This window comes from Ylistrum balloti, unplaced genomic scaffold (assembly GCF_031769215.1).
Source record: "Ylistrum balloti isolate Yb309-2 unplaced genomic scaffold, AGI_CSIRO_Ybal_v1 Utg370988, whole genome shotgun sequence".
Classification (NCBI taxonomy): Eukaryota; Metazoa; Mollusca; class Bivalvia; order Pectinida; family Pectinidae; genus Ylistrum; species Ylistrum balloti.
Window position 1 is genome coordinate 247,363 of NW_026782553.1, and position 20,616 is coordinate 267,978.

The following is a 20,616-nucleotide window of genomic DNA, read 5'->3' on the forward strand; positions in this document are numbered from 1 at the left end:
CTGTACTGATCCCCTTTTCTGACACTATATGCCCTAGGTAGGATACGGAGGTCTTGAATAACTCACACTTGTATGGTTTTAGTTTCAAGTTATGCTCCTCTAACTTAGCAAAGACTGATTGTAACCTGCGTAAGTGTTCATCAAAGGTTTTGGAGAAAATGAGTATGTCGTCAATGAAGACCAGACATTCTCTGAGATTCAAGTCACCCATGCATTTCTCCATTAATCTTTGAAATGTAGCAGGAGCATTAGTGAGTCCAAATCCCATTCTATTACACTCATAGAAACCGAGATTTCCCACAGAGAAGGCAGTCTTATGCTTATCCTCCTCCTCCATCTCCACTTGCCAGTATCCTGACCTCAGGTCTAGTTTTGAAAAATACTTAGACCCACTCAACGTGTCTATAACATCATCAAACCTAGGGAGCATATAGGCGTCTTTCTTGGTACGAGAGTTCAACATTCTGTAATCGATACAGAACCTAAGCGAACCGTCTTTCTTTCGCACTAATACTATGTTCGAGGAAAAGGGGCTATTTGATTCCCGTATAACGCCAATGTCTAACATGTCCTTAACATGTTGGCGTACCTCCTCAAACATAGCAGGTGGAACTCTACGATATGGTTGCTTAAAAGGTTTTTCATCAAACAACTCAATTCTATGTTTGGTAATACTGGTACTTCCTAAGTCACTTGGGTTCTTTGAGAACACATGACTCCAGTTACTGAGAGTCTGACTGACTTCAGTTAGCTGGTCAGTACTCAAATTGTCTCTATCAATAACTACACCCAACTCCTCTGGTTGTGATTGAGGGACAACACTCTTTACATCCGATGCTAGGTTATCTACTATTTGTACACTCTGGACTTTACATAAATCAGATCTAGGTCTGATCGATATAGCCTTGGCGGTTATATTGCAGATCTTAACATGAAGTCTAGCGACACTTGAACTTTGGTTCATATTAACCACTCTAGGATAAACAGTATAATTAAGATTGTCCAGAGATAAGTTCTCAGTAACAACCTGGTTAATTGCGGGATCAAAACCCCTAACTAAACCATCAACAACCACTGACTCAAAGGGTTGTACCCTAATAGGTTTCCTGTTTATGGACTTGACCACAAATTGATCACAGTGGATACTGTCCATGGCCAGTTGCCATGCTGAAGGAATACTTTCACATAATCCTTCATCAACCAGGTTCTTACACTGCCTTATTACATTTGTTCCTACTATAACAGGACAATTTCCATTGTGCTCAGTATTTGGAACCACAAGCACTGGAACGGGCATATTGAAATTGTCACAAAAAGGTAGAGTAAAAGTACACTCAATATAACCAAGATACTTTAATCTTGAACCATCAGCCACAGAGACTTCAAGTCCCAATGACTCCAAACTGTGAAGCTCTGGTTGAGGTTTTAAGGACTCAAACCCTTTCTGTGATATAGTAGTTACCATAGATCCACTATCTATTAGTGCCCTGAACTCCTTTTTGTCCAGATAAATAGTGCTCTCATTTGAGACACCTACTAGTCTTTCAATTAAATTGACTTGGCCTTTAACACTAGCATCTGAGGTCACTACGCGGCCACCCGTAGAGACCCCTACTCTTTTGGGTTTTTACCCTGACCTTGGCTCTTATTTTCACCTTGACCTTTCTTTTGACCTTGGCCCTGTTTTTGACCTTGACCTTGTTGTTGACCTTGACCTTGACCCTTAGAGTTGTTACCGTAGTAACCCTTCTTTTTGAAACTATTCCCTTTCTTATCATCGTCACTTGAACTTTTCCCTAAACTATCAAGCTTGTTCAAAACCAGCTGCATTTGTGCCTTCATATCTTTTTCCAAGGACTGAAACCTCTGTTCTAGTGATTGACCATCAGACACACCGACTCAGTGGTAACCGACTGCTGTCGGGCCTTTACCTTCGAAGAAGAAGTTGTAGAAGGTTTGATGTTATTAGAGCCACTAGCTGTATCTTGTAAGCTCAACTCTTTCTCCACTCTTCTAATTTCCCTAAGCAACAGGTCAAAATCTTTAATAGTGTCATACTTATGCCTAGTCTGACTCTTTAATCTATCCGAAGACAACGAAGTCCAAAACTTATGTCGTAGCAACTCGCTCTTTGAATACCTATCCAAATAGCCATGCTCAACAGCTACATGTAGCATTGACTCCAGACGACAGCCAAAATCTGTGACTGACTCATCTGGTTTTTGACAAGAATTAAAAAATTCTTGCATAATCATGCCATTTGTACTGATGTCTCCAAATAAATTATCCAATTTGGAGAGGACTAATGTCAAATCTGGACTATTCCCTAATGACATAAGCATTCGTCGCGCTGTACCACGCAACGACCTACGAATGGCCTGAGCCAAAACACTATCTGAAATGTCTGGGTCATCTGTGAGGCACTGCACCTCAAAACGCCATTCCCTATAGGTCACATCTCCTTTAATAGGAGGCTCTTCTCCAGAAAATGGAGGTATCTTGGGTACTTCTGGGGCCTTAACCAACAAACTATCATGATGAGACCTGCGACTAGCCTGATAGCTAAGCTGTCCACGGTCGGCCTCATATTCATCCTCAAACCTACCAACATGAGGAGTACTCGTCTTAATGAAACCCTCCCCAAAACCTGGAAGTTTTTCCTTTTTGGGTGTTATATTGAATTTACCCGTGGCACTCAGGACCTTGATCATTTCCATCTCTGCCTGAGATATATTGTGTAGGTCACTGGTGCTGGGTTCATTATCTAGGTCACCTGGCGTAGCTTTAGAAGCCATGACAGATCAAAGTACAACTTATATAAAATATACAACAAGTAAAATTTATCCACTATAAAATATATATACAATGGCAATATACCTACACTCAAAACTAGCAAATGATGACTCGAGTTAACCAAGTGATTGGGAAGTTCCCCTACCTACAAGGCACTCGGTATCGGGTACCAGCATTGAGTGATGCAGTACATGACACCACCTAGCAAAATATGTACCTAAAAATAGCAACTACACATATATAGGTGTAAACTGTATGTAAGTGGTTACACACACACAGCCAAAATGGATACAACAAATTTTTTCAACCAGCAGCGTGCTAGAATAGCTCCTGGGTGAATTCCATCTTTATACAATTTCAAATTAACCGAAACCCTGTAGTTTTCCTGATTTTTGGCTTTCCTATAACGAAGTAGGTCAACCCTTAAAGAAGGAGAGGTAACTCCCAAGTCATAGTTTACAGACTTTAGGAAATCATTCAAAAAACACAACCTTTCCCTAAGACTGGCTTCCTGACTCTTAAACGACTCAGGATCAGTATGACCTTTGGATCGGTTCCACTCTATTATGGAATAGGGAGGAATTTCCACAAAAATCAAACTAACCGAGGAAAAAGAAGAAATGAATTTCCTAAAACTTGTAATGTAATGCACTAAATAGGAATGGGCACTTTCACAGGTCACATGACGCAACTCAATGAAAGGTCCTCGCTTGACAGTCAAATCACAGGTACCAAGCCAAACGTAAAGAGTAATATGGTTGTGAAGACCAACAAGCACTGGGATATTCTTACGCAGCCACGGTAAATAATCAGCAAATCTAGCACCAGCTTTTGAAATAATCTCAAGATCTATACCTAAATTTTTTGCAATATCTAAATTCCTGCGCAATGAAAATCCTTTACTGGATGTTATAATGATTGGTTTACTGACTAAAGTAGCATATCTACATTCAATGGGCTTATTGATATACTTTTCCAACTTTGAATTCATTTATAACACATATAGCTGAAAAAAAAACCAAATGCAATAAACTCAGATAGGGTTAGTACTCACCCCCACGTACCCGCACAATCTGTACTTGTGAAATTCTGTAAGAATGTACTGCCAAATGCTGAAAATAATAGTCAACCCTGGATCTGGCTACAGGACACTGGAACACAGATGCCTGCATGTACCTGAAATCCTATATTGATCAGAAAAAAGAAAAATTAAGATTAAAGAACCAAAATCTGCAATAATCAAAATGAAGCCAAATCTACGATATAACCTATCCTATCCTACAAGGTTAACACTGAATTCTATACAAACAACATTGAACAAAATATACACATAAAACAAAAATACACGAATACACGCATAACAAGACAAAAGTAGCCGATAAATGTATGTAGTTGTCAATTGTCTATAGTCGTGTTTGATGTTAATAACGGAGACGTTAGCTGTAGCAGTAAAATAATTAGGATGATCAGAAAAATAGAATATGGTATTAGCTACGCGCTCATACAATAGTAATATGGAACTTACAGTAACCGCAAAAATTAACTAGCGCAAAGCCTGGCAAGCTGACAATTTCTCAGCTCACTCGCTATTAGAATCCCATACTCACGTGCTGCACCTCATACTTACGTACTCCACGCGACTCAAGAGACAACACACAAAATACAAATACACAAAAGTCAAATGTCACATATCCAAATCCCGTCTCTCCAGGGGCGACGAGCTGAAAGAGTCCGGAGCTCCTCAGTTCACGAAATACGAATCAGGCCGGCACAAACAAACGTCCGTGTGATGCTGAGCTGGCCATCTCGGCTCGTTCGATGGACACGTGTACATTTCACATATAGTGCATAAAGGGACGTCAGGGCCTGGTTCCTTCATTCGTCAAAAACGACGTTGGGCGCCATTTGTCACCGGGGTGTGGTTGGGAATATATATAGATACAAATCACTCTGATTTCAAATTTGCTCGACGATTTATTACTGAAGGGAAAAAGAACCTGAAAAGACAAGACAAACATTTAGACTCCAAGCCTCTTTCGAAACAAACACTCACCAATCACGAACGCGCCGGATACAATCAACTTTCACAGCATTGTCAACTTACCAGGCTTCACTGGCCCCGCACCATACGAAGTGATACGTATAGTATATGTGTACTATCTATGATCTTGCTGGACCGCTCGCGCTGACGTCCAGCAGTAGAGTGCCAGGACAGAGAGAGACAGATAGAAAGAAAACCAAAGGAAGTGACGTAAACAGGTGTGGAGAACGCAATTAGCATGCAGTACAAATGCAGGTGTTAGAAGTGCTGAGTTGCGTTCACGTTGAAGTCCATGTCACGTCGGACTAGTTCGGCCACATACCACACATTCCACTGGACAATACATGAGACGTAAACAACATGTCACGTATACATATACTTAGTAACGTCACGTGCACATTCACAAAACAGTAACAAGGACATTTACAATATGATACCTGAGTATGCATCTATTCTACATTGTTATTCAAATACCATATGTGGACACATGGGTTACATAGACAAATAATAATTTAAAAGTTTTCTACGAATCGACAGGAACATAATTTTCTCATAAAAATTGAGGGCCACGAACAGGTGCTTGCGGAACAGTTTCCTGTACATATTTATGAGAGGAAGCAGCACTTCCGTAAATAACAGATTGTTGGGTATCTAGGAGAACCAGTGCTGCAGATTTCCCTCGGTGTCATACTGACGAAGTTTAAATAAACGTCCTTTATGTCATACTGTATATAATGCCTTGGAAAGATCGCAGAAGGCAACATATGAATATATTGTCTGATCAATAAAAAAAACAATGTTGTGAAATAGCCTTATCAGTTGGTAGACTGTTGAATAGTATTGTTGAAAGTATTAGACATATTATGAATACATCTTTCCATTAATTTTGAGGCATGACCAAATAAAGAATTAGCTCGATAATTGCCCAGACGGCGAGTGTCAATTTTCTAACACAAAAGTAATTTGTTTTTCCGTTCAGGAGGGAAAGAACATTGAACAATTAGATAGCATTGCATGAGGAGATGATTTAGATGTAGCTTAAAGAATTCGCAACATTTTAATGTTGGGACCTGGTTCATTTTAATGTATCCACTGAGTAGCAAGGGCGAGTTTCACTTAAGATCTACGGCCTTTGGAATATCAAAAAAATATAACTTGACAACAGGTTCAATTATCTCTTCTCGGGAATCACAGCCCTCGTCACCATTTTACATATACATGTATATGGACTGTAAGTTTGAACTCGTGTGCAGTTCTTGTGTGTAAAACCATTTGCTTGTAAACCTTGATGCATAAACTGTCTTCATCACAACAGTTTCAATAAGATGATGCGTTATGTGCAGTGTCCACTGTGTTATATACAGGGGCACGTCACTGTCGTAAGCATTGAAGTCATAGGTAAACAGACAACTCCAGCGTATTAAAAACCTTACAAAAGCGTGTGAGAATGCTGGCCGAAGTTGTTACAGAGCATTGAACAACTGCAACCTCAGTTAAAGATCTGAGGTGTGGGGCTCAATCCCAAACCGATGCGGTCTTCGGGGAAGCTGAGCTCATGGCCGTCTTGTGCTGTCATTGTACTTGTGCTAGGCTTTTTATCCCTATTGCTCTTTGCAGCGTGTCATGTGAAGGTATAGACCAGCTGCGTCAGGCCGAGACAGCCTTAAGATGACCCTAACCGACCGATAAATGTAAAACTAACAAATATATGAACATTTGTTATAGTACATATTTCATTTGTACATAAATGCAACAGATTTAGTAAGAGGTAGATGACATTGAAACTTCATTTGCGAACGTGCTTATATTGTACTTAAGAGTACAGTGTATCTGTGCTATGCCTTAATGATTCTCTGTTTCGGATACCAAAATTTTTTACACCAACACTGTTAAGCTGGGCCTGCACCAATATTGATAAAATGGTCTTACATTACTACCGTGAAAATGTCCTGACAAGGCAACGGTGACAAGTAGTCTCTGCATGCATCACTCCTGTTAAACTTGACTTGAACTAACACAGTTAAGCTGGACCTGTACCAAAACTGTTAAGATGGCCCTTCACCCAAACTGTTAAGATTGTATTTCACTTAAGTTTTAAATCGCCTCAAGCGTCTTCTTAAATAGACACTGGCAATGGCATTTACCATAGAAGTCGACTTTCACGAATCGGCAATTGGAATTTCCTGGTGCAGCCCAGTGGATGAGTGTTAAAGGCAAATGTGGACACTTGTTTATGTAAAACATATCATCACAGATGACGTGAGACAATGCGTATGATGAGTATATTTGTGGTGAAAATGCTATCCGTCTTTATAAACTGTGTGTGATGTATACACGTGTGCGCTGTATTGTACTCTGCTTTCCGGATTTCACACATACCACCAAACTATGGTCAATGATATAAATCGAAGTGTATAGCCATATATGTCATTTTTTACTTAAAAGAAATAGAAACAACAAATCAGTCGTTTAAAAGAAATATATTTAATGAGTTCTTATACAGAACAATGTAACAATATGCATAATGAGAAGTATACCGTACGATCTGTGTGACGTCTGAATTCTGTCTGCTGCTTACGCTACTTTTAATCAGTTATATTTATCAAATGATATCCATGCTACAGTCATCGAGTGCTTGACTCCTGAAGGTTAAATACATGTTTCCTTAATTCTCCTCACACTAAACAGATTATAATCTAATAAGCATTTGAAAAGTTAAAACAAGACCAGAGGCGAGGAGCCCGATGATAACCAACGAAATTCGTTAACATAAACAAAGACAGTTTTACAAATTTAGTCCGAATGGGTTCACAACTGGCAACATAAATTGTCCAAATGTTGTTACATCTGACGACCTCTGTTCCAAATTTTGTTATATCAGACGACCTCTGTTCCAAATTTTGTTATATCAGACGACCTATCTTCCAAATATTGTTACATCTGACCTCTCTTTCAAATTTTGTTATATCTGACAATCTCTGTTCCAAAATTTGTTGCATCTGATGACCTCGGTTTTCCACTTTTCGTTATATCTGACAACGACTGCACTCCGTACATACACACTTAACGCGATAATAACGTAAACTACATTCGCTGTTCTAGTCATCTGATACCAGAATTATATTCATTGGCAGTGCCTATTCATTGAGGGAATTAGTTATACTGTGGTGCTTTTGGTGTCTACCACAATTCATTGAATCTTTGATTTAGAGTGAATGTAAAATGTAGCTGCCCTTTCGTGCCTTTTCGTGCCAGTTAATGCCTGATAACACTTGTAAATTTAAAAAAAATCCTGTATTGATTATAGTTTTTATCGATTTTAAATGTACGTATATCTACTACATAAGGAGATATGGAGAGTGAAACATAGTAGAAAATGTGGGCTTCTATAGATGTGCCTATCACAACTGCTATTTAAGTCATTATCGGTTTTCCAAGCATATGATAAATATACAGAAGACATCTATTATCAGACTTACTAAATGGAATAATATGTAGATTTACATAAATATTAACAATATAGGATACAAACTCACGCATGTGTACATATTTGATAGTAGCTTCTTATCCCGTTGAATTGAAACTTAATTTCTTTATGCATAAAATTTGAGTGTATTACAAACACTATAAACTCCGGACTCCGTGATTTCTACCGAACATTAATAATCATACCAGATTTATTCCAACAGATATGTTTCTAATCGCTAATCGGACAAATCCGTTCCTGATCAGGAAAACTTATCTCGTCTAACTATCTATCTATTTCTGATTCATCCGGGAATGGGGAGGGAGGAGTCATTGGTTGGGAACCAGGTTATCTAGACAAACCATGACCAGGAGCTTGGTGCTATGGATACAACAAAACTAAAACATAAGACAATAACGTTCTATAGAATTATATTGCACGTACATCGCCCAGCCCGCTGGTTACCGTAGATCAGGTATGGAATGTTTGATCGGAGTCCAAACACGAGTACCTGGGTGAAGCTGCACCCGTTTGTTAAATAACATTCTCATTGCTTCTCATCCGAAATATGGTAAGCGTTTCAAATACACTTTTCGAAATATCCTTCTGTAAACCGCTCCGAATAGTTAATGATGTGTACAAGTCATTGATGGTTTAAGATTGTCTCCCCTTTGACGTTTATATTATTCATTATCAAAGTTATATTATCACAACCTTTTTATCATTTGTGTATATACAAAATACGGATCATATCAATAACACAGAAGAAATGACAATATAGATTGAACATTGCAGACGATGTAAATTTCAGAAGATCAAATGTAAATAAAAAATAATCCTCAGAATGGCTGCTACGATAAGCAAACGTTGTATCCAGGTATCCATGACAACAGTGTACACAACAAAATGACGTAAAATCTGATATGTAGCGTGATGGTTGTTTGTTCATGATCACGTGATCATCTTGAAATGTTTGGTCATTGTCGATGTTGTTTATCGTCGGCCTGTAGATTAGAGAAGAAACCATATCTAGAATTATATTTTTATCAACATCGTTTCATCTGCGTATTTTGGTTCTGCTGAATGACTTCCATCTATCTATTTGAATATTACTTGACGTATATTCATGTTCGTGAAGACAAGAAACAAAACAAATACTTGTTCTATTGAATGGGGAAGACGACTGTGCTCCACCGATTAAAACGGGGCTTTTTGACTTGTTTGTTTTCTTTTTTATATACTTTTTTTCTTTTATTAATGTTTAGTTAACTTACCTCCATATTTATAACATGGGTAGGGCACAAAGTTGGGACCACTCCTTCGGAGACAATATGACAGGTGGCGCCTCCTCTTGTCCACGCTGGTTGTGCCCGAAGCTGCCTCACTGTTCTCTACGAATCCCTCTGGTGGTGGGAACACTTCCTCGCTCAATTTCCCTTTACGAACAAGCTACAGAAGAAGAAAGCGATTAATGCTCACGTCAAAATCTTAGTTTTGATATCTATGCTAATTTGTATCCGTGTATGCTAATGTAAATTTATCTGTTAATACTAATTTGTAAAGGTAGCTGCATGCTTCCTAACCAAATAAACACTGGCATTGAAAATTCCACGAGACACGTTTGCACTTGGTGATAGGGAGTCAAACAAGTCTTTCTTTGATAAAAATGTTGCTTTCACAAGAGCATGAATCGGGCAATTAGAATTAAGTCGATTGTTATCGGTTGATATGGAACACGGAGAAATGTATACTGCTATAGTGTTTGAACAATTTACAACGCCGCATTTGAATTTCTAGAAGTTGATATCAACACCAGATAAAATACTTTCTTCAAACGTTCAGTTTTTAAGATGATATATTTTTGATACAGGTTACATTTACATGAGAAACCTTGTGCTTATACGTGACGCGACTGATACTTCAGGCGAAGTGTATTTATCGTTTTTCGTTCGTCTTATAAATTTAAAGCCTTAGTAGTCAGATTAGAGACAGCTACGAAAGAGGGTTTAAAATTTCACTCAAGATACATCGAGTTCCCGTTTTAAAAAGGACCACAGTCTTGGAGGTTAATAAGCATTTATTATTAGTAATTTGCTATGAATATCCTCGACCCGACCTGAAGGACCATTGGTAATTGGCGGATTGCTTGGAACCAACAAGCATTGAAATCGGCTAACCCTTGGTGTTCATAAATCTGCTGTCCTAGGACGATGGCCATTGAGGTATACAAATGTTATGATTGTTCGTACGTATACAGGTTCTTAATAGCTTTGGAGATTATTTTTAGCAGAGTTATGCAGCACAGTTACAATATTTTATGTTTTTAGTCCTCAGAAATATCTATAGAATTTGGCAATAATATATTTGGCTGTCTGTGTTGTATTTGAGTGGGTTGAAGGCCTATCAACACCAATCACGAGATCTGAAATTTCTTCGTATTGTTTTGACAAACGAGTCGCAATGATCGAATTAACTACAATTGATAGAGGAATATCGTTAGAACATATCTAATAACCGATGCACAACACGTCTGTTTTAGATCTTTACATAAATAGACATACCTCTTTTAAGGCATTGTAGACGAGATCTTGCATCATGTCGCCCAGCTCCCTTGTGTCCATGTATTTTGGTCTTTTCTCCTCAAGGTGCTCCTATAATAGTAAAACAATAATTCAATTTTAAATTTCAAAAATGTTTTATATATCTTATATCAATTGAGGATGTTATTTCCTTGCCAGCCTATATGTGTTAACATTTCTTCAAGTTCTGCTCTCCATTTTCTCATATACACAATATTGGTACGGAAAAAAACGTATGAGTGGAAACAAAAAGTGCAAAGTAAAGTGAATCGCAAATCCCTAGTCGCCAATTAAAGTGTTCCGTGTACCCACAGTCGTCATGTGAGTGTTCTCATCTACTTCAAGTTGACGCAAAAATGTCTCAGCTACTTTAACAAGTGTTAGAAGACCACGGAGTTCATAAAAAGTCGAGAAAATACCAACATGGATACATAATCATAATCCAAACTCCTAAAACTAGAACAAACAAAGCTAGAAATAAGAAAGAAATCAGCTCCGTCTGAAAACAAAACCGATTCAGCCGATAGAGGGCGCAGTTAGTTCCCATAGGTATGTCAACAGTCTGTTGGAAGATCTAGCAACCAAACTCGACAGAGATGTTGTCAACAAGGAATTCGATCTTTATGATTTCGTCGTCCGTATATTTCATAAGGGCGTATTTTACGAAATGCCCTTCAGTATAGTTCACCAGTATATAGCTATTCCACCGTTCACCATTCTTAGAAAAGAAAGCTCTCATAACAAAAGTACGGAGGCATTCCTTCAGTTTAGGATGGGGTATAGTGGTGTACAGTGTGGGAAAATTTTTTAGAAAAATGTGTTTTAGAAGAGGATGTTGAAATATGGTCAAAGGTTTATATCGATTGTCATAGTATACCCAACTACAAGTAGGTGATTACATGCTACATTTATGTGTCATATATTAATTATTGGTGCCGTGCTGTGTATAACGTCTCTTCTGCAACAAATACTGTGATATCCAAACACATACAGACAAAAAATACATATGTTACCATATCGGATTTTTCAATTGCATTTAAAGATGGGATTTTAGTTTTTTTTAATGATTCTTTAAAGTTTTCTCTCTTTTTTTTTCATTTTTTGTATTATTTCATTTATTGTTTTTTTTTTTTTTTTTTGAGTTTAGATATCAAATTTATCAACATTTTGATGAAATTATAAGGAATTTGTCAACATTCTGTGGTAAAATACAGAATTCTGTCAAAATTTTGGTAAACTATGAATTTTGTCAAGAGTCTGGTTTAATATGAACATTGTCAACATTTTGTTAAGATATAAAAATTGTCAACAATCTGATAAAATGTAACCTTTGTTAACAGTCTAGTAATCTATAAACTGTGCTAACAGTCTAGTAATCTATAAACTGTTTTAACAGTCTAGTAATCTATAAATTGTTTTAACAGTATGCTAATCTATAAACTTTGTTAACAGTTTAGTAATCTATAAACTTTGTTAATAGTCTAGCAGTCTATTAACTTTGTTAACAGTCTAGTAATCTATTAACTTTGTTAATAGTCTAGCAATCTATTAACTTTGTTAAGATTCTAGTAATCTATAAACTTTGCTAACAGTCTAGTTATCTGAAACCTTTGTTAACAGTCTAGTAATCTATTAACTTTGTTAACAGTCTAGTAATCTATTAACTTTGTTAATAGTCTAGTAATCTATTAACTTTGTTAATAGTCTAGCAATCTATTAACTTTGTTAACAGTCTGGTTAAGTATGAACTGTGTACAGTGTTTCTGATTCATTTATTTATATTTATACAAAGCAGCGAAAGAGTTTGGAGCCATTAAGCGATTTTGTTAATTGTGAATATTCTTCGACAAATCTTAAATGTTTAAAGTTTCGATTAAAGTTAATTGCCCCGTTTTCAACTTGTTATATGTTTCTGCTGGTTGAAAAACAAGTAACGCATTGAACTGTTCAAAGTTAATCTAGCAATTAAAAGGCACTTTGGGGAGATTGGGAATCGTTTGACTGTACAGCATAAACAGTTCCCCGCACATAATCAACTGGATTTTCTCACCTGTATCTTTCCTGAAAGTATGATTGCTTTGCCGCGGGTGAGTTATTACCTGTGAACGTCCCTATCTGCGACTGATACGAAACTTTCATTATTTTTTTCTACAACCCCACAAGATCGAGTTGATTACCACGATAGTCTGTAAGACGCGTGTTTGCCATTCTGCTGTGAGAAATTGATTACAACCAAGTTTCCAGGGAAATATATCTTTGTCGTTGGGTTTCTTTGATTTTCAGAAATGAATGCCGATCCAAATCGTTGATTACATGATCAATTCATCAAACACGTCATATGTTTCAAATCAAACCTGACATCTCAATAGTAGAATGATTGATGTTAACTTGAACAATGTCAAACATTCACTGTAGTTGATGAGGGACGGACCGTTGTTGTAATGTAAAGCACGTACTGTGTTAACGTGTCCGGCTCCAACGTATTGTACTGTTGGAAAAGTATAATAATCTATAGGAAATTACTATAAATAAGAAATACATAAAACGTGAAAATTGATATTTATTCTACATGTCGATCTTTCTACATTTTTATGACATTCTTTTTAGCTGAAAAAAATAGTCTTGTAGTTTGAAATACAGATAGATAAACAAAAACGCTTAAGGGATCATCACTGGTATCGAAACGACTTGGATTTTCATTAACACAATGATTTATATATAATCCTGGCCATATTCAAAAGGAACAGCTCTGATATGGAATTTTACAGTGAGGACGTAATTGACGATTTTACAAAAGACTGCGTTTCCAATATAACCGAAATAAGTAAATGTCAACGGATTATAGCATATAAGTATTTAAAAAAGCTCGCATATCGAACACACGATGGAAAGCTTCCTGGTACAGTTCTATAGGACGTAGAACTTGTGAAGTCCCATATCGTCGTCAAACTCTTTCGAGTCAGAGATGTGCATTTCCGACAAATCACAACATCTCGGAAACGGAATTAACTACGATGTCCGCACTTCCTTCGTCTTTTAATGTGTAACGTGAATTATTGTCAACCTAAAAGTTACATTTTAAGGAAATCTGCTCAAATCTAATCCAGTGCTGGTGAGATGTGAAATACATAAAATATATCATTAGAACGTTGAAGACAACCGATATCAGTTCTGATTCTCCGTCACACTGCGTAATAACATTTGAATGAATTATGTAACTATGTCATTTTCTATTAAGCTTCTTTTTTTTTCATTTTTGAGGAATAACGGATGTTAATATAAACCTTAATGTCAGGTAACATACTCTATACCTATAATTGCTATAGGTTTCCAAGCACAAAATTCCTGTTTTGGGTACTGATTTGTGTTTAACGAATTTGCAAACGACATTCCCAGACATCAGGCCTCTAGCTTCTCAAATATTCTGAAATGACGACTGATGTGTGCTAATTGATTCGATTTTTGACATATCAAATATACGCAGCATCTAATGGATTGAAAGGTGGCATTGAGTTATGTTTCTTTTCGCACATTTATTCTATATTGTTTCGTGGTACATACTAACTTAAAGGAACTTCACCTTTAAAAAAAACAGATACAAATCTAATACAGGTATGGAACGAGTTCCAATTTATCAAGAGGATGATATTTAGTTGAAAAAATCCCGTGAGAGATATTCAGTAAGAGATATTTAGTTGGATTACTTCATGGGAACTGTTCAGTAGGGGAGATTTAGTGATAGATACTCAGTGGGAAATTTTGTGAGAGATAATGAGTTGGATACTTAGAGGGATAAATTGAGTTGGAGAAATCTAGTTTGAGATAATTGGTTTGATTTACTCAATGAGAGATATTTTTCTGGGAGATTTAGTGGGATATCTTTCGTAGGAGAAATTAAGTGGGAATATTTAATGGGAGATTTTAAATTGAAGACATTCAGAGGGAGATATTTAGTGGAAGACATTTAAAGGGAGATATTTAATGGGAAACATTTAATGAGAGACATTTAATGGAATTTTTAGTGGGAGGCATTTAGAGGGAGATATTTAATGGGATCTTTAGTGGGAGATACTTAATGATTTTTTAATGTGAGGCATTTAGAGGGAGATATCTAATGGAATTTTTAGTAGAAGGCATTTAGAGGGAGATCTTTAAAGTAAGTTTTAATGGAAGACTTTGTGGCATATATTAAGTGAGAGATATTTGATAGGAAACATTAAAGATTTAGCAAGAATATCAGTACATGTTTAACGACGTTTGTCCACTCAGTTGTGTTTGTTTAAAAAAATAATCAGACGTTTTTGAAAGCTCACAAATACAATAAACACCTCTACAAATATCATTTATACCAAACAGATGAACGTCACCCCGTATATTTTCCTGTTTTTAGTGTAGAATTGCTTCTTCTTTCTGCTTCAGAAGTTAAACTAAGTCTTCTATTTTTCACATTATTAAGTCTGCGTCATTCTATTTTGACTGAATTAAACTTTCGTCACCTAGCTACATGTACGTCACGCTGTTTTGACTGTAGTAATGCCACGTCACCCTGTTTTTACAGTGGTAACGCTACACATCACCCTGTTATGACAGCAGTAAAGCTATACATTACCCTGTTTGGACAGTAGTAAAGCTACGTCACCCTGTTTTTACAATATTAAAGCTACGTCACACCTTTCTGACATTGATAAAGCTACGTCACCCTGTTTTTACAATATTAAAGCTACGTCACCCTGTTTTGACAGTATTAAAGCTACGTCACACCTTTCTGACATTGATAAAGCTAAGTCACCCTGTTTTTACAATATTAAAGCTACGTCACCCTGTTTTGACAGTATTAAAGCTACGTCACACCTTTCTGACATTGATAAAGCTACGTCACCCTGTTTTTACAATATTAAAGCTACGTCACCCTGTTTTGACAGTATTAAAGCTACGTCACACTTTTCTGACATTGATAAAGCTACGTCACGCTGTTTGACAATGTTAAAGTTACGTCACCCTGTTTTTATAGTAGAAAGGCTACACATCACCCTGTTATGACAGCAGTAAAGCTACACATCACCCTGTTTTTACAATATTACAGCTACGTCACCCTGTTTTGACAGTATTAAAGCTAAATCACATCGCTCTGACATTGATAAATCTACGCCACGGTGTTTGACACTAGTAAAGACTCGTTACCCTGTTCACATAGTAGTAAATCCACAACACCCTGTTTAAACATAAGTAAGGCTACGTCACTACACTGTTTTGACAGTAGTAAAGCTAAGTCACCCAATTTTTGACAGTAATAAAGCTTCGTAACACACTTTGATAGCAGTGAACAATAGCTATGTCACCATGTTTTAACTTTAATAACGATGCGTCACTATTTTTTTTTTTACTATGGTAAGAAAGCATCAATATGTTTTGATTGTATTAACGTTACGTAATCTCATTATTTTTTGGCCGTATTAAGGCGAATTCATCCCGTTTTGACACTATTCAGCTATAACGCCGTTTTGAGAGTAGTCCACCTGATTCTCTCTTTAATGACAATAATGTAGTATAGCAAAGATATACAACAATATCAGCTAATTTAGAGCTGCTGTAAATTATTTTGGTAATCTGTTTATTGCATTAGATTTCTGTATATACAGTGACCGTACTGCTATTTTCTGACGCTAATGCATGTACTTACGATTCCCTACTGGTCTCTAATAAAAACTATGCGAGGTTTTCTGTATACAGGTTTAACGTTATTGCATTAACAATACATACTGATATTCAAAACGATAAAGGTTGTTTGTTTTTGTGCATATACACTCGAGGATATTTTCCCAAGATACTGGTACATCACAACGATAAACATGAATTATTTAGAACATCTACAATGTTGCCAAAAGGTTATGCTTCCCGTCTGCTGTTTGTACAGTATAATTTCCCAGTAAAGGTTCCTACAACACGTCGAACGAATTAGTATTCCTCCATCCCTATGCAGTGAAATATGTATCACCTAGAATTTTCTTCATGGCAACACGATTTTTAAATTGTTCAGAAACGAATCGAATTTATCTCCAAAAATAGTAAAAATAAATAACAGGACTTTAAAGGTGTCTATATATACACTTGGTTGCATATTAACTTGTAATTTTATCTAGTAGATAATCAATGTGAATGTCTCTTGGAACAAATAATAGGTGTATATATCTCTTAAAGCTATGATGAAGTAACGAAAACGTCATATGTAATGGATTAATTGAAGATTTTATCAGATGTTTCATAAATTAATAAACATGTTTATTAGTTTACAGGAAATGGTTTCATGTTAATAATCATATATACAGAATCATACACATAGAAAATCAAAGATATCGCACTTTTGACAAATATCTCCTGCCACAAGTGAAATATATATTAGATTTAACAGGAAACCACTAAATTATGTTTTGCTTTATTCTTAAAGAAAAAAACAAATGAAAAAAGAGATCCAAACATAACATAAAAAACATAAGAAAGATTAGCACGTTCTATGACGTTAGATAGTTTGACGTTACATTTGGCAACATGATAACGCCATTAGGGAAAGAGAGCTGTACGCTGTATTCTACTATGGTATGCTTTTATAAATTTGATGAATTTCTGTATTTCACCGACAAAAATGTAAACGAAAAATATTTATTACAGATATATATGAAATATCAGTATTTTGGTTCTACGTATATTATGTAAGTGTTAATTTGTTTCCTGACAGGCTGATGTAGATGAATGAAGTTGTATTGACAGTAATATAAGTATATTACGTCTACACACTATAGGTCCTATTGGCACTGCTACTTCATACAATACATAGTCCATTATCCTGGCTATCAAATCGATCCCCGGTGATTAAGGCGCATTGCCGTATGACTGGTAGTGGCGTGACTGACCAATCTTTACTTATCCAGTCAGAAACATCACCAGAACCACCGATTCTGTCTCCAGTCAGAAGCCTCACTGGTCGCACCGCTCCTGTTTCCAGTCAGAAGCATCACTGGTCCCACCGCTCCTGTCTCCAGTCAGAAGCATCACTGGTCCCACCGCTCCTGTCTCCAGTCAGAAGCATCACTGGTCCCACCGCTCCTGTCTCCAGTCAGAAGCCTCACTGGTCCCACCGCTCCTGTCTCCAGTCAGAAGCATCACTGGTCCCACCGCTCCTGTCTCCAGTCAGAAGCCTCAATGGTCCCACCGCTCCTGTCTCCAGTCAGAAGCATCACCAGAACCACCGCTCCTGTCTCCAGTCAGAAGCATAACTGGTCCCACCGATCCTGTCTCCAGTCAGAAGCCTCACTGGTCCCACCGCTCCTGTCTCCAGTCAGAAGCATCATTAGACTCGCTGATCCTGTCTCCAGTCAGAAGCATCACTGGTCCCACCGCTCCTGTCTCCAGTCAGAAGCCTCACTGGCCCCACCGCTCCTGTCTCCAGTCAGAAGCATCACCAGACCCACCGATCCTGTCTCCAGTCAGAAGCATAACTGGTCCCACCGATCCTGTCTCCAGTCAAAAGCCTCACTGGTTCCATCATTCTTTTCTCCAGGCTGAAGCGTGTCTTAGTTCAGTCTATTCTGTTTCCGGTCAGAAGTTTGTCTGGTCCTGTCTTTTCTGTCTCCAGTCAAAAGTGTGTCTCGTCCCGACTATGCTGTTTCAGGCCAACAGTGTGTCTCGTCCCGACTATTCTGTTTCCCGTCACAAGTGGCACTGCCCCTGTATATCCTGCTTCCCTTTACACTGTATACCTGCTTTACATTTTAATTGTCTTCTCTCCGTCTACCCACGAAAATGTATAACGAACAATGATTAAAACATTTCTTTAATAGTTTACATACACGATTGTTAAAATTGACCAATAACTGTGGAGTATGAAAAAAAACTTTTTAAGGGTGAGATTGCAATAGTTTTGGTGATTCTACGATCCAAAGAGAAACGTCAGTGGCAATAATATGTAGTTAAACAAACGCACTCTCCTTCCTCACCCGTCACAGAGTTGTGGTCAACATGATAAAACAGACTGGAACACTACACTCCAACGATTCCTTTTTCTACATAGCAATCGTTGCTAGGTAATTAGAATAAAAATGTTCATGCTGTTATTTTGAATACACAGTGAAAGCTTCTAGAGCTTTTAGATCATCAATTGTTTGTCGGGAGTAACATTCGAATTAAATATGTCGGTCTGCACAGCCAAGGGACTGAAACATCTCCCTTCAACAAAGGAACAAGGAAGGCCACGGCGTAAGATATTGGTTTGATCTTCAAAACTCTTCATTAGGTCGTGGAAAATGCTCTTAATGCGATCATATTGGTATATTTATTGCAGATGGTTGAGTATAGAGGTAGGTAGAGATACGACATTTTTGTGCATGCGAGAATTATCATAGCAAGGTCTTTGTGTCAAACTATTGTAGTCAAACGGGATCGGCGACTTGTATTGGCGACTGTTGCTTAGTGGCAACGACGAAGGTAGCGTGGTACGAGCTTCTAGCGTAACTGCATCCTGACACATTTGTGGGCAGTCATTTAACACGGTAGGATCGTAGCGGGAACCTACTTATTTTGAAGCATTAGGAAAAGTACATTTTTGTACAAGACCAAGTTTTCAGCCTTTCTACAGAGATTGTTCGGTTTATCTGCCGCGTTCTGTCACGATTATCGACGTCCAAACAAAACAGATATTGTTTGGTTTGGCTGTCGCGTTCTGCCAAGATTATCGCCGTCCTGTCAAGGCAAATCATTTGGTTAAGCTCTCGCGTTCTGTCCCCATTACCGAAGTCCAGTCGCTGCTTCCATCGTGTCTTACTACGATTATCACCATGAACAACAACTTTAACCCTGTGAACAGAAATATTCTAGCCACGTTCTACCACTACCACTTTGAACGCTATTGTTAATATTTTTTCATGTTCTGTGGCATATGTGTAGGTAACTGAGGCTTGAAAGAGCATTGTGCATACATAGGAGAGCGTACTGGTTAAACATTTCGCAGCATCTTGATTGCTGTCACAATGAAAATGTTTTCATATAGAGGAAGGCGTGGAGTCTTCATTCAGTAACACGTTTGATTAAACGATAATGCTTACCTGTGTCTCCTGGCTGTCTAGAGGTATGGACAGGGCGGGCATGATGAGAAGTAAGGAGAGGAACATACTAAGGATCGCTGTTATGTTCACATCCATGACTGTAAATAAAGATATCAGATTAATCCAGGTTATCACATTGCCACAATAAACAGAGGATCTTAACACCAGTTAGCTATTCATATTTTGAGAATAGAACGATGACACAGGAAAAACGATTATAAATCGGAAGCAGACATGTATCAAAGATACCAGCAATAATCATTGACTTTATTGTTGAAGTACATGTATTGTATCGTGTATGACATTTCTTGTTGGAGTTCATGTAACGTGTATGACATTTCTTGTTGGAGTTCATGTAACGTGTATGACATTTATTGTTGATGGACATGTATCATGCATGACATTTCTTGTTGGAGTTCATGTATCATGCATGACATTTCCTGTTGATGGACATGTATCATGCATGACATTTCTTGTTGGAGTTCATGTATCATGCATGACATTTCCTGTTGATGGACATGTATCATGCATGACATTTCTTGTTGATGGACATGTATCATGCATGACATTTTTTGTTGATGGACATGTATCATGTATGACATTTCTTGTTGGAGTTCATGTACCGTGTATGACATTTCCTGT

General features: G+C 37.4%; 2 protein-coding genes across 2 annotated transcripts; both read right to left on the reverse strand.

The window, feature by feature from the left end:
• Window positions 1–1,871: 1,871 nt before the first annotated feature.
• LOC132559870 (uncharacterized) lies at window positions 1,872–2,795 on the reverse strand. Its single transcript, XM_060224501.1, has 2 exons — window positions 2,552–2,795; window positions 1,872–2,506 (listed from the first exon to the last, which is right to left on the reverse strand). The coding sequence occupies exons 1-2, from the start codon at window positions 2,793–2,795 to the stop codon at window positions 1,872–1,874; spliced, it is 879 nt and encodes a 292-aa protein (XP_060080484.1).
• Window positions 2,796–9,293: 6,498 nt separating this feature from the next.
• Window positions 9,294–20,070, reverse strand: LOC132559872 (uncharacterized). The gene is made up of 4 exons (XM_060224502.1): window positions 19,975–20,070; window positions 10,862–10,951; window positions 9,575–9,749; window positions 9,294–9,304 (listed from the first exon to the last, which is right to left on the reverse strand). Exons 1-4 carry the CDS (start codon window positions 20,068–20,070, stop codon window positions 9,294–9,296), a joined length of 372 nt encoding a protein of 123 aa, XP_060080485.1.
• Between the last annotated feature and the right edge of the window lie 546 nt (window positions 20,071–20,616).

Excerpts from the sequence above, each read along its gene's own strand:
- LOC132559870 (XM_060224501.1), bottom strand. The coding sequence starts at position 2,795 with ATGGCTTCTAAAGCTACGCCAGGTGACCTAGATAATGAACCCAGCACC. Across the intron at positions 2,507-2,551 it reads ACAGCTTAGCTATCAGGCTA|TACCCAAGATACCTCCATTT; the intron begins GTCGCAGGTCTC and ends AGGCCCCAGAAG.
- LOC132559872 (XM_060224502.1), bottom strand. The coding sequence starts at position 20,070 with ATGGATGTGAACATAACAGCGATCCTTAGTATGTTCCTCTCCTTACTT. Across the intron at positions 10,952-19,974 it reads TAGACAGCCAGGAGACACAG|GAGCACCTTGAGGAGAAAAG; the intron begins GTAAGCATTATC and ends TTACTATTATAG. Across the intron at positions 9,750-10,861 it reads TCTACAATGCCTTAAAAGAG|CTTGTTCGTAAAGGGAAATT; the intron begins GTATGTCTATTT and ends CTTCTTCTGTAG.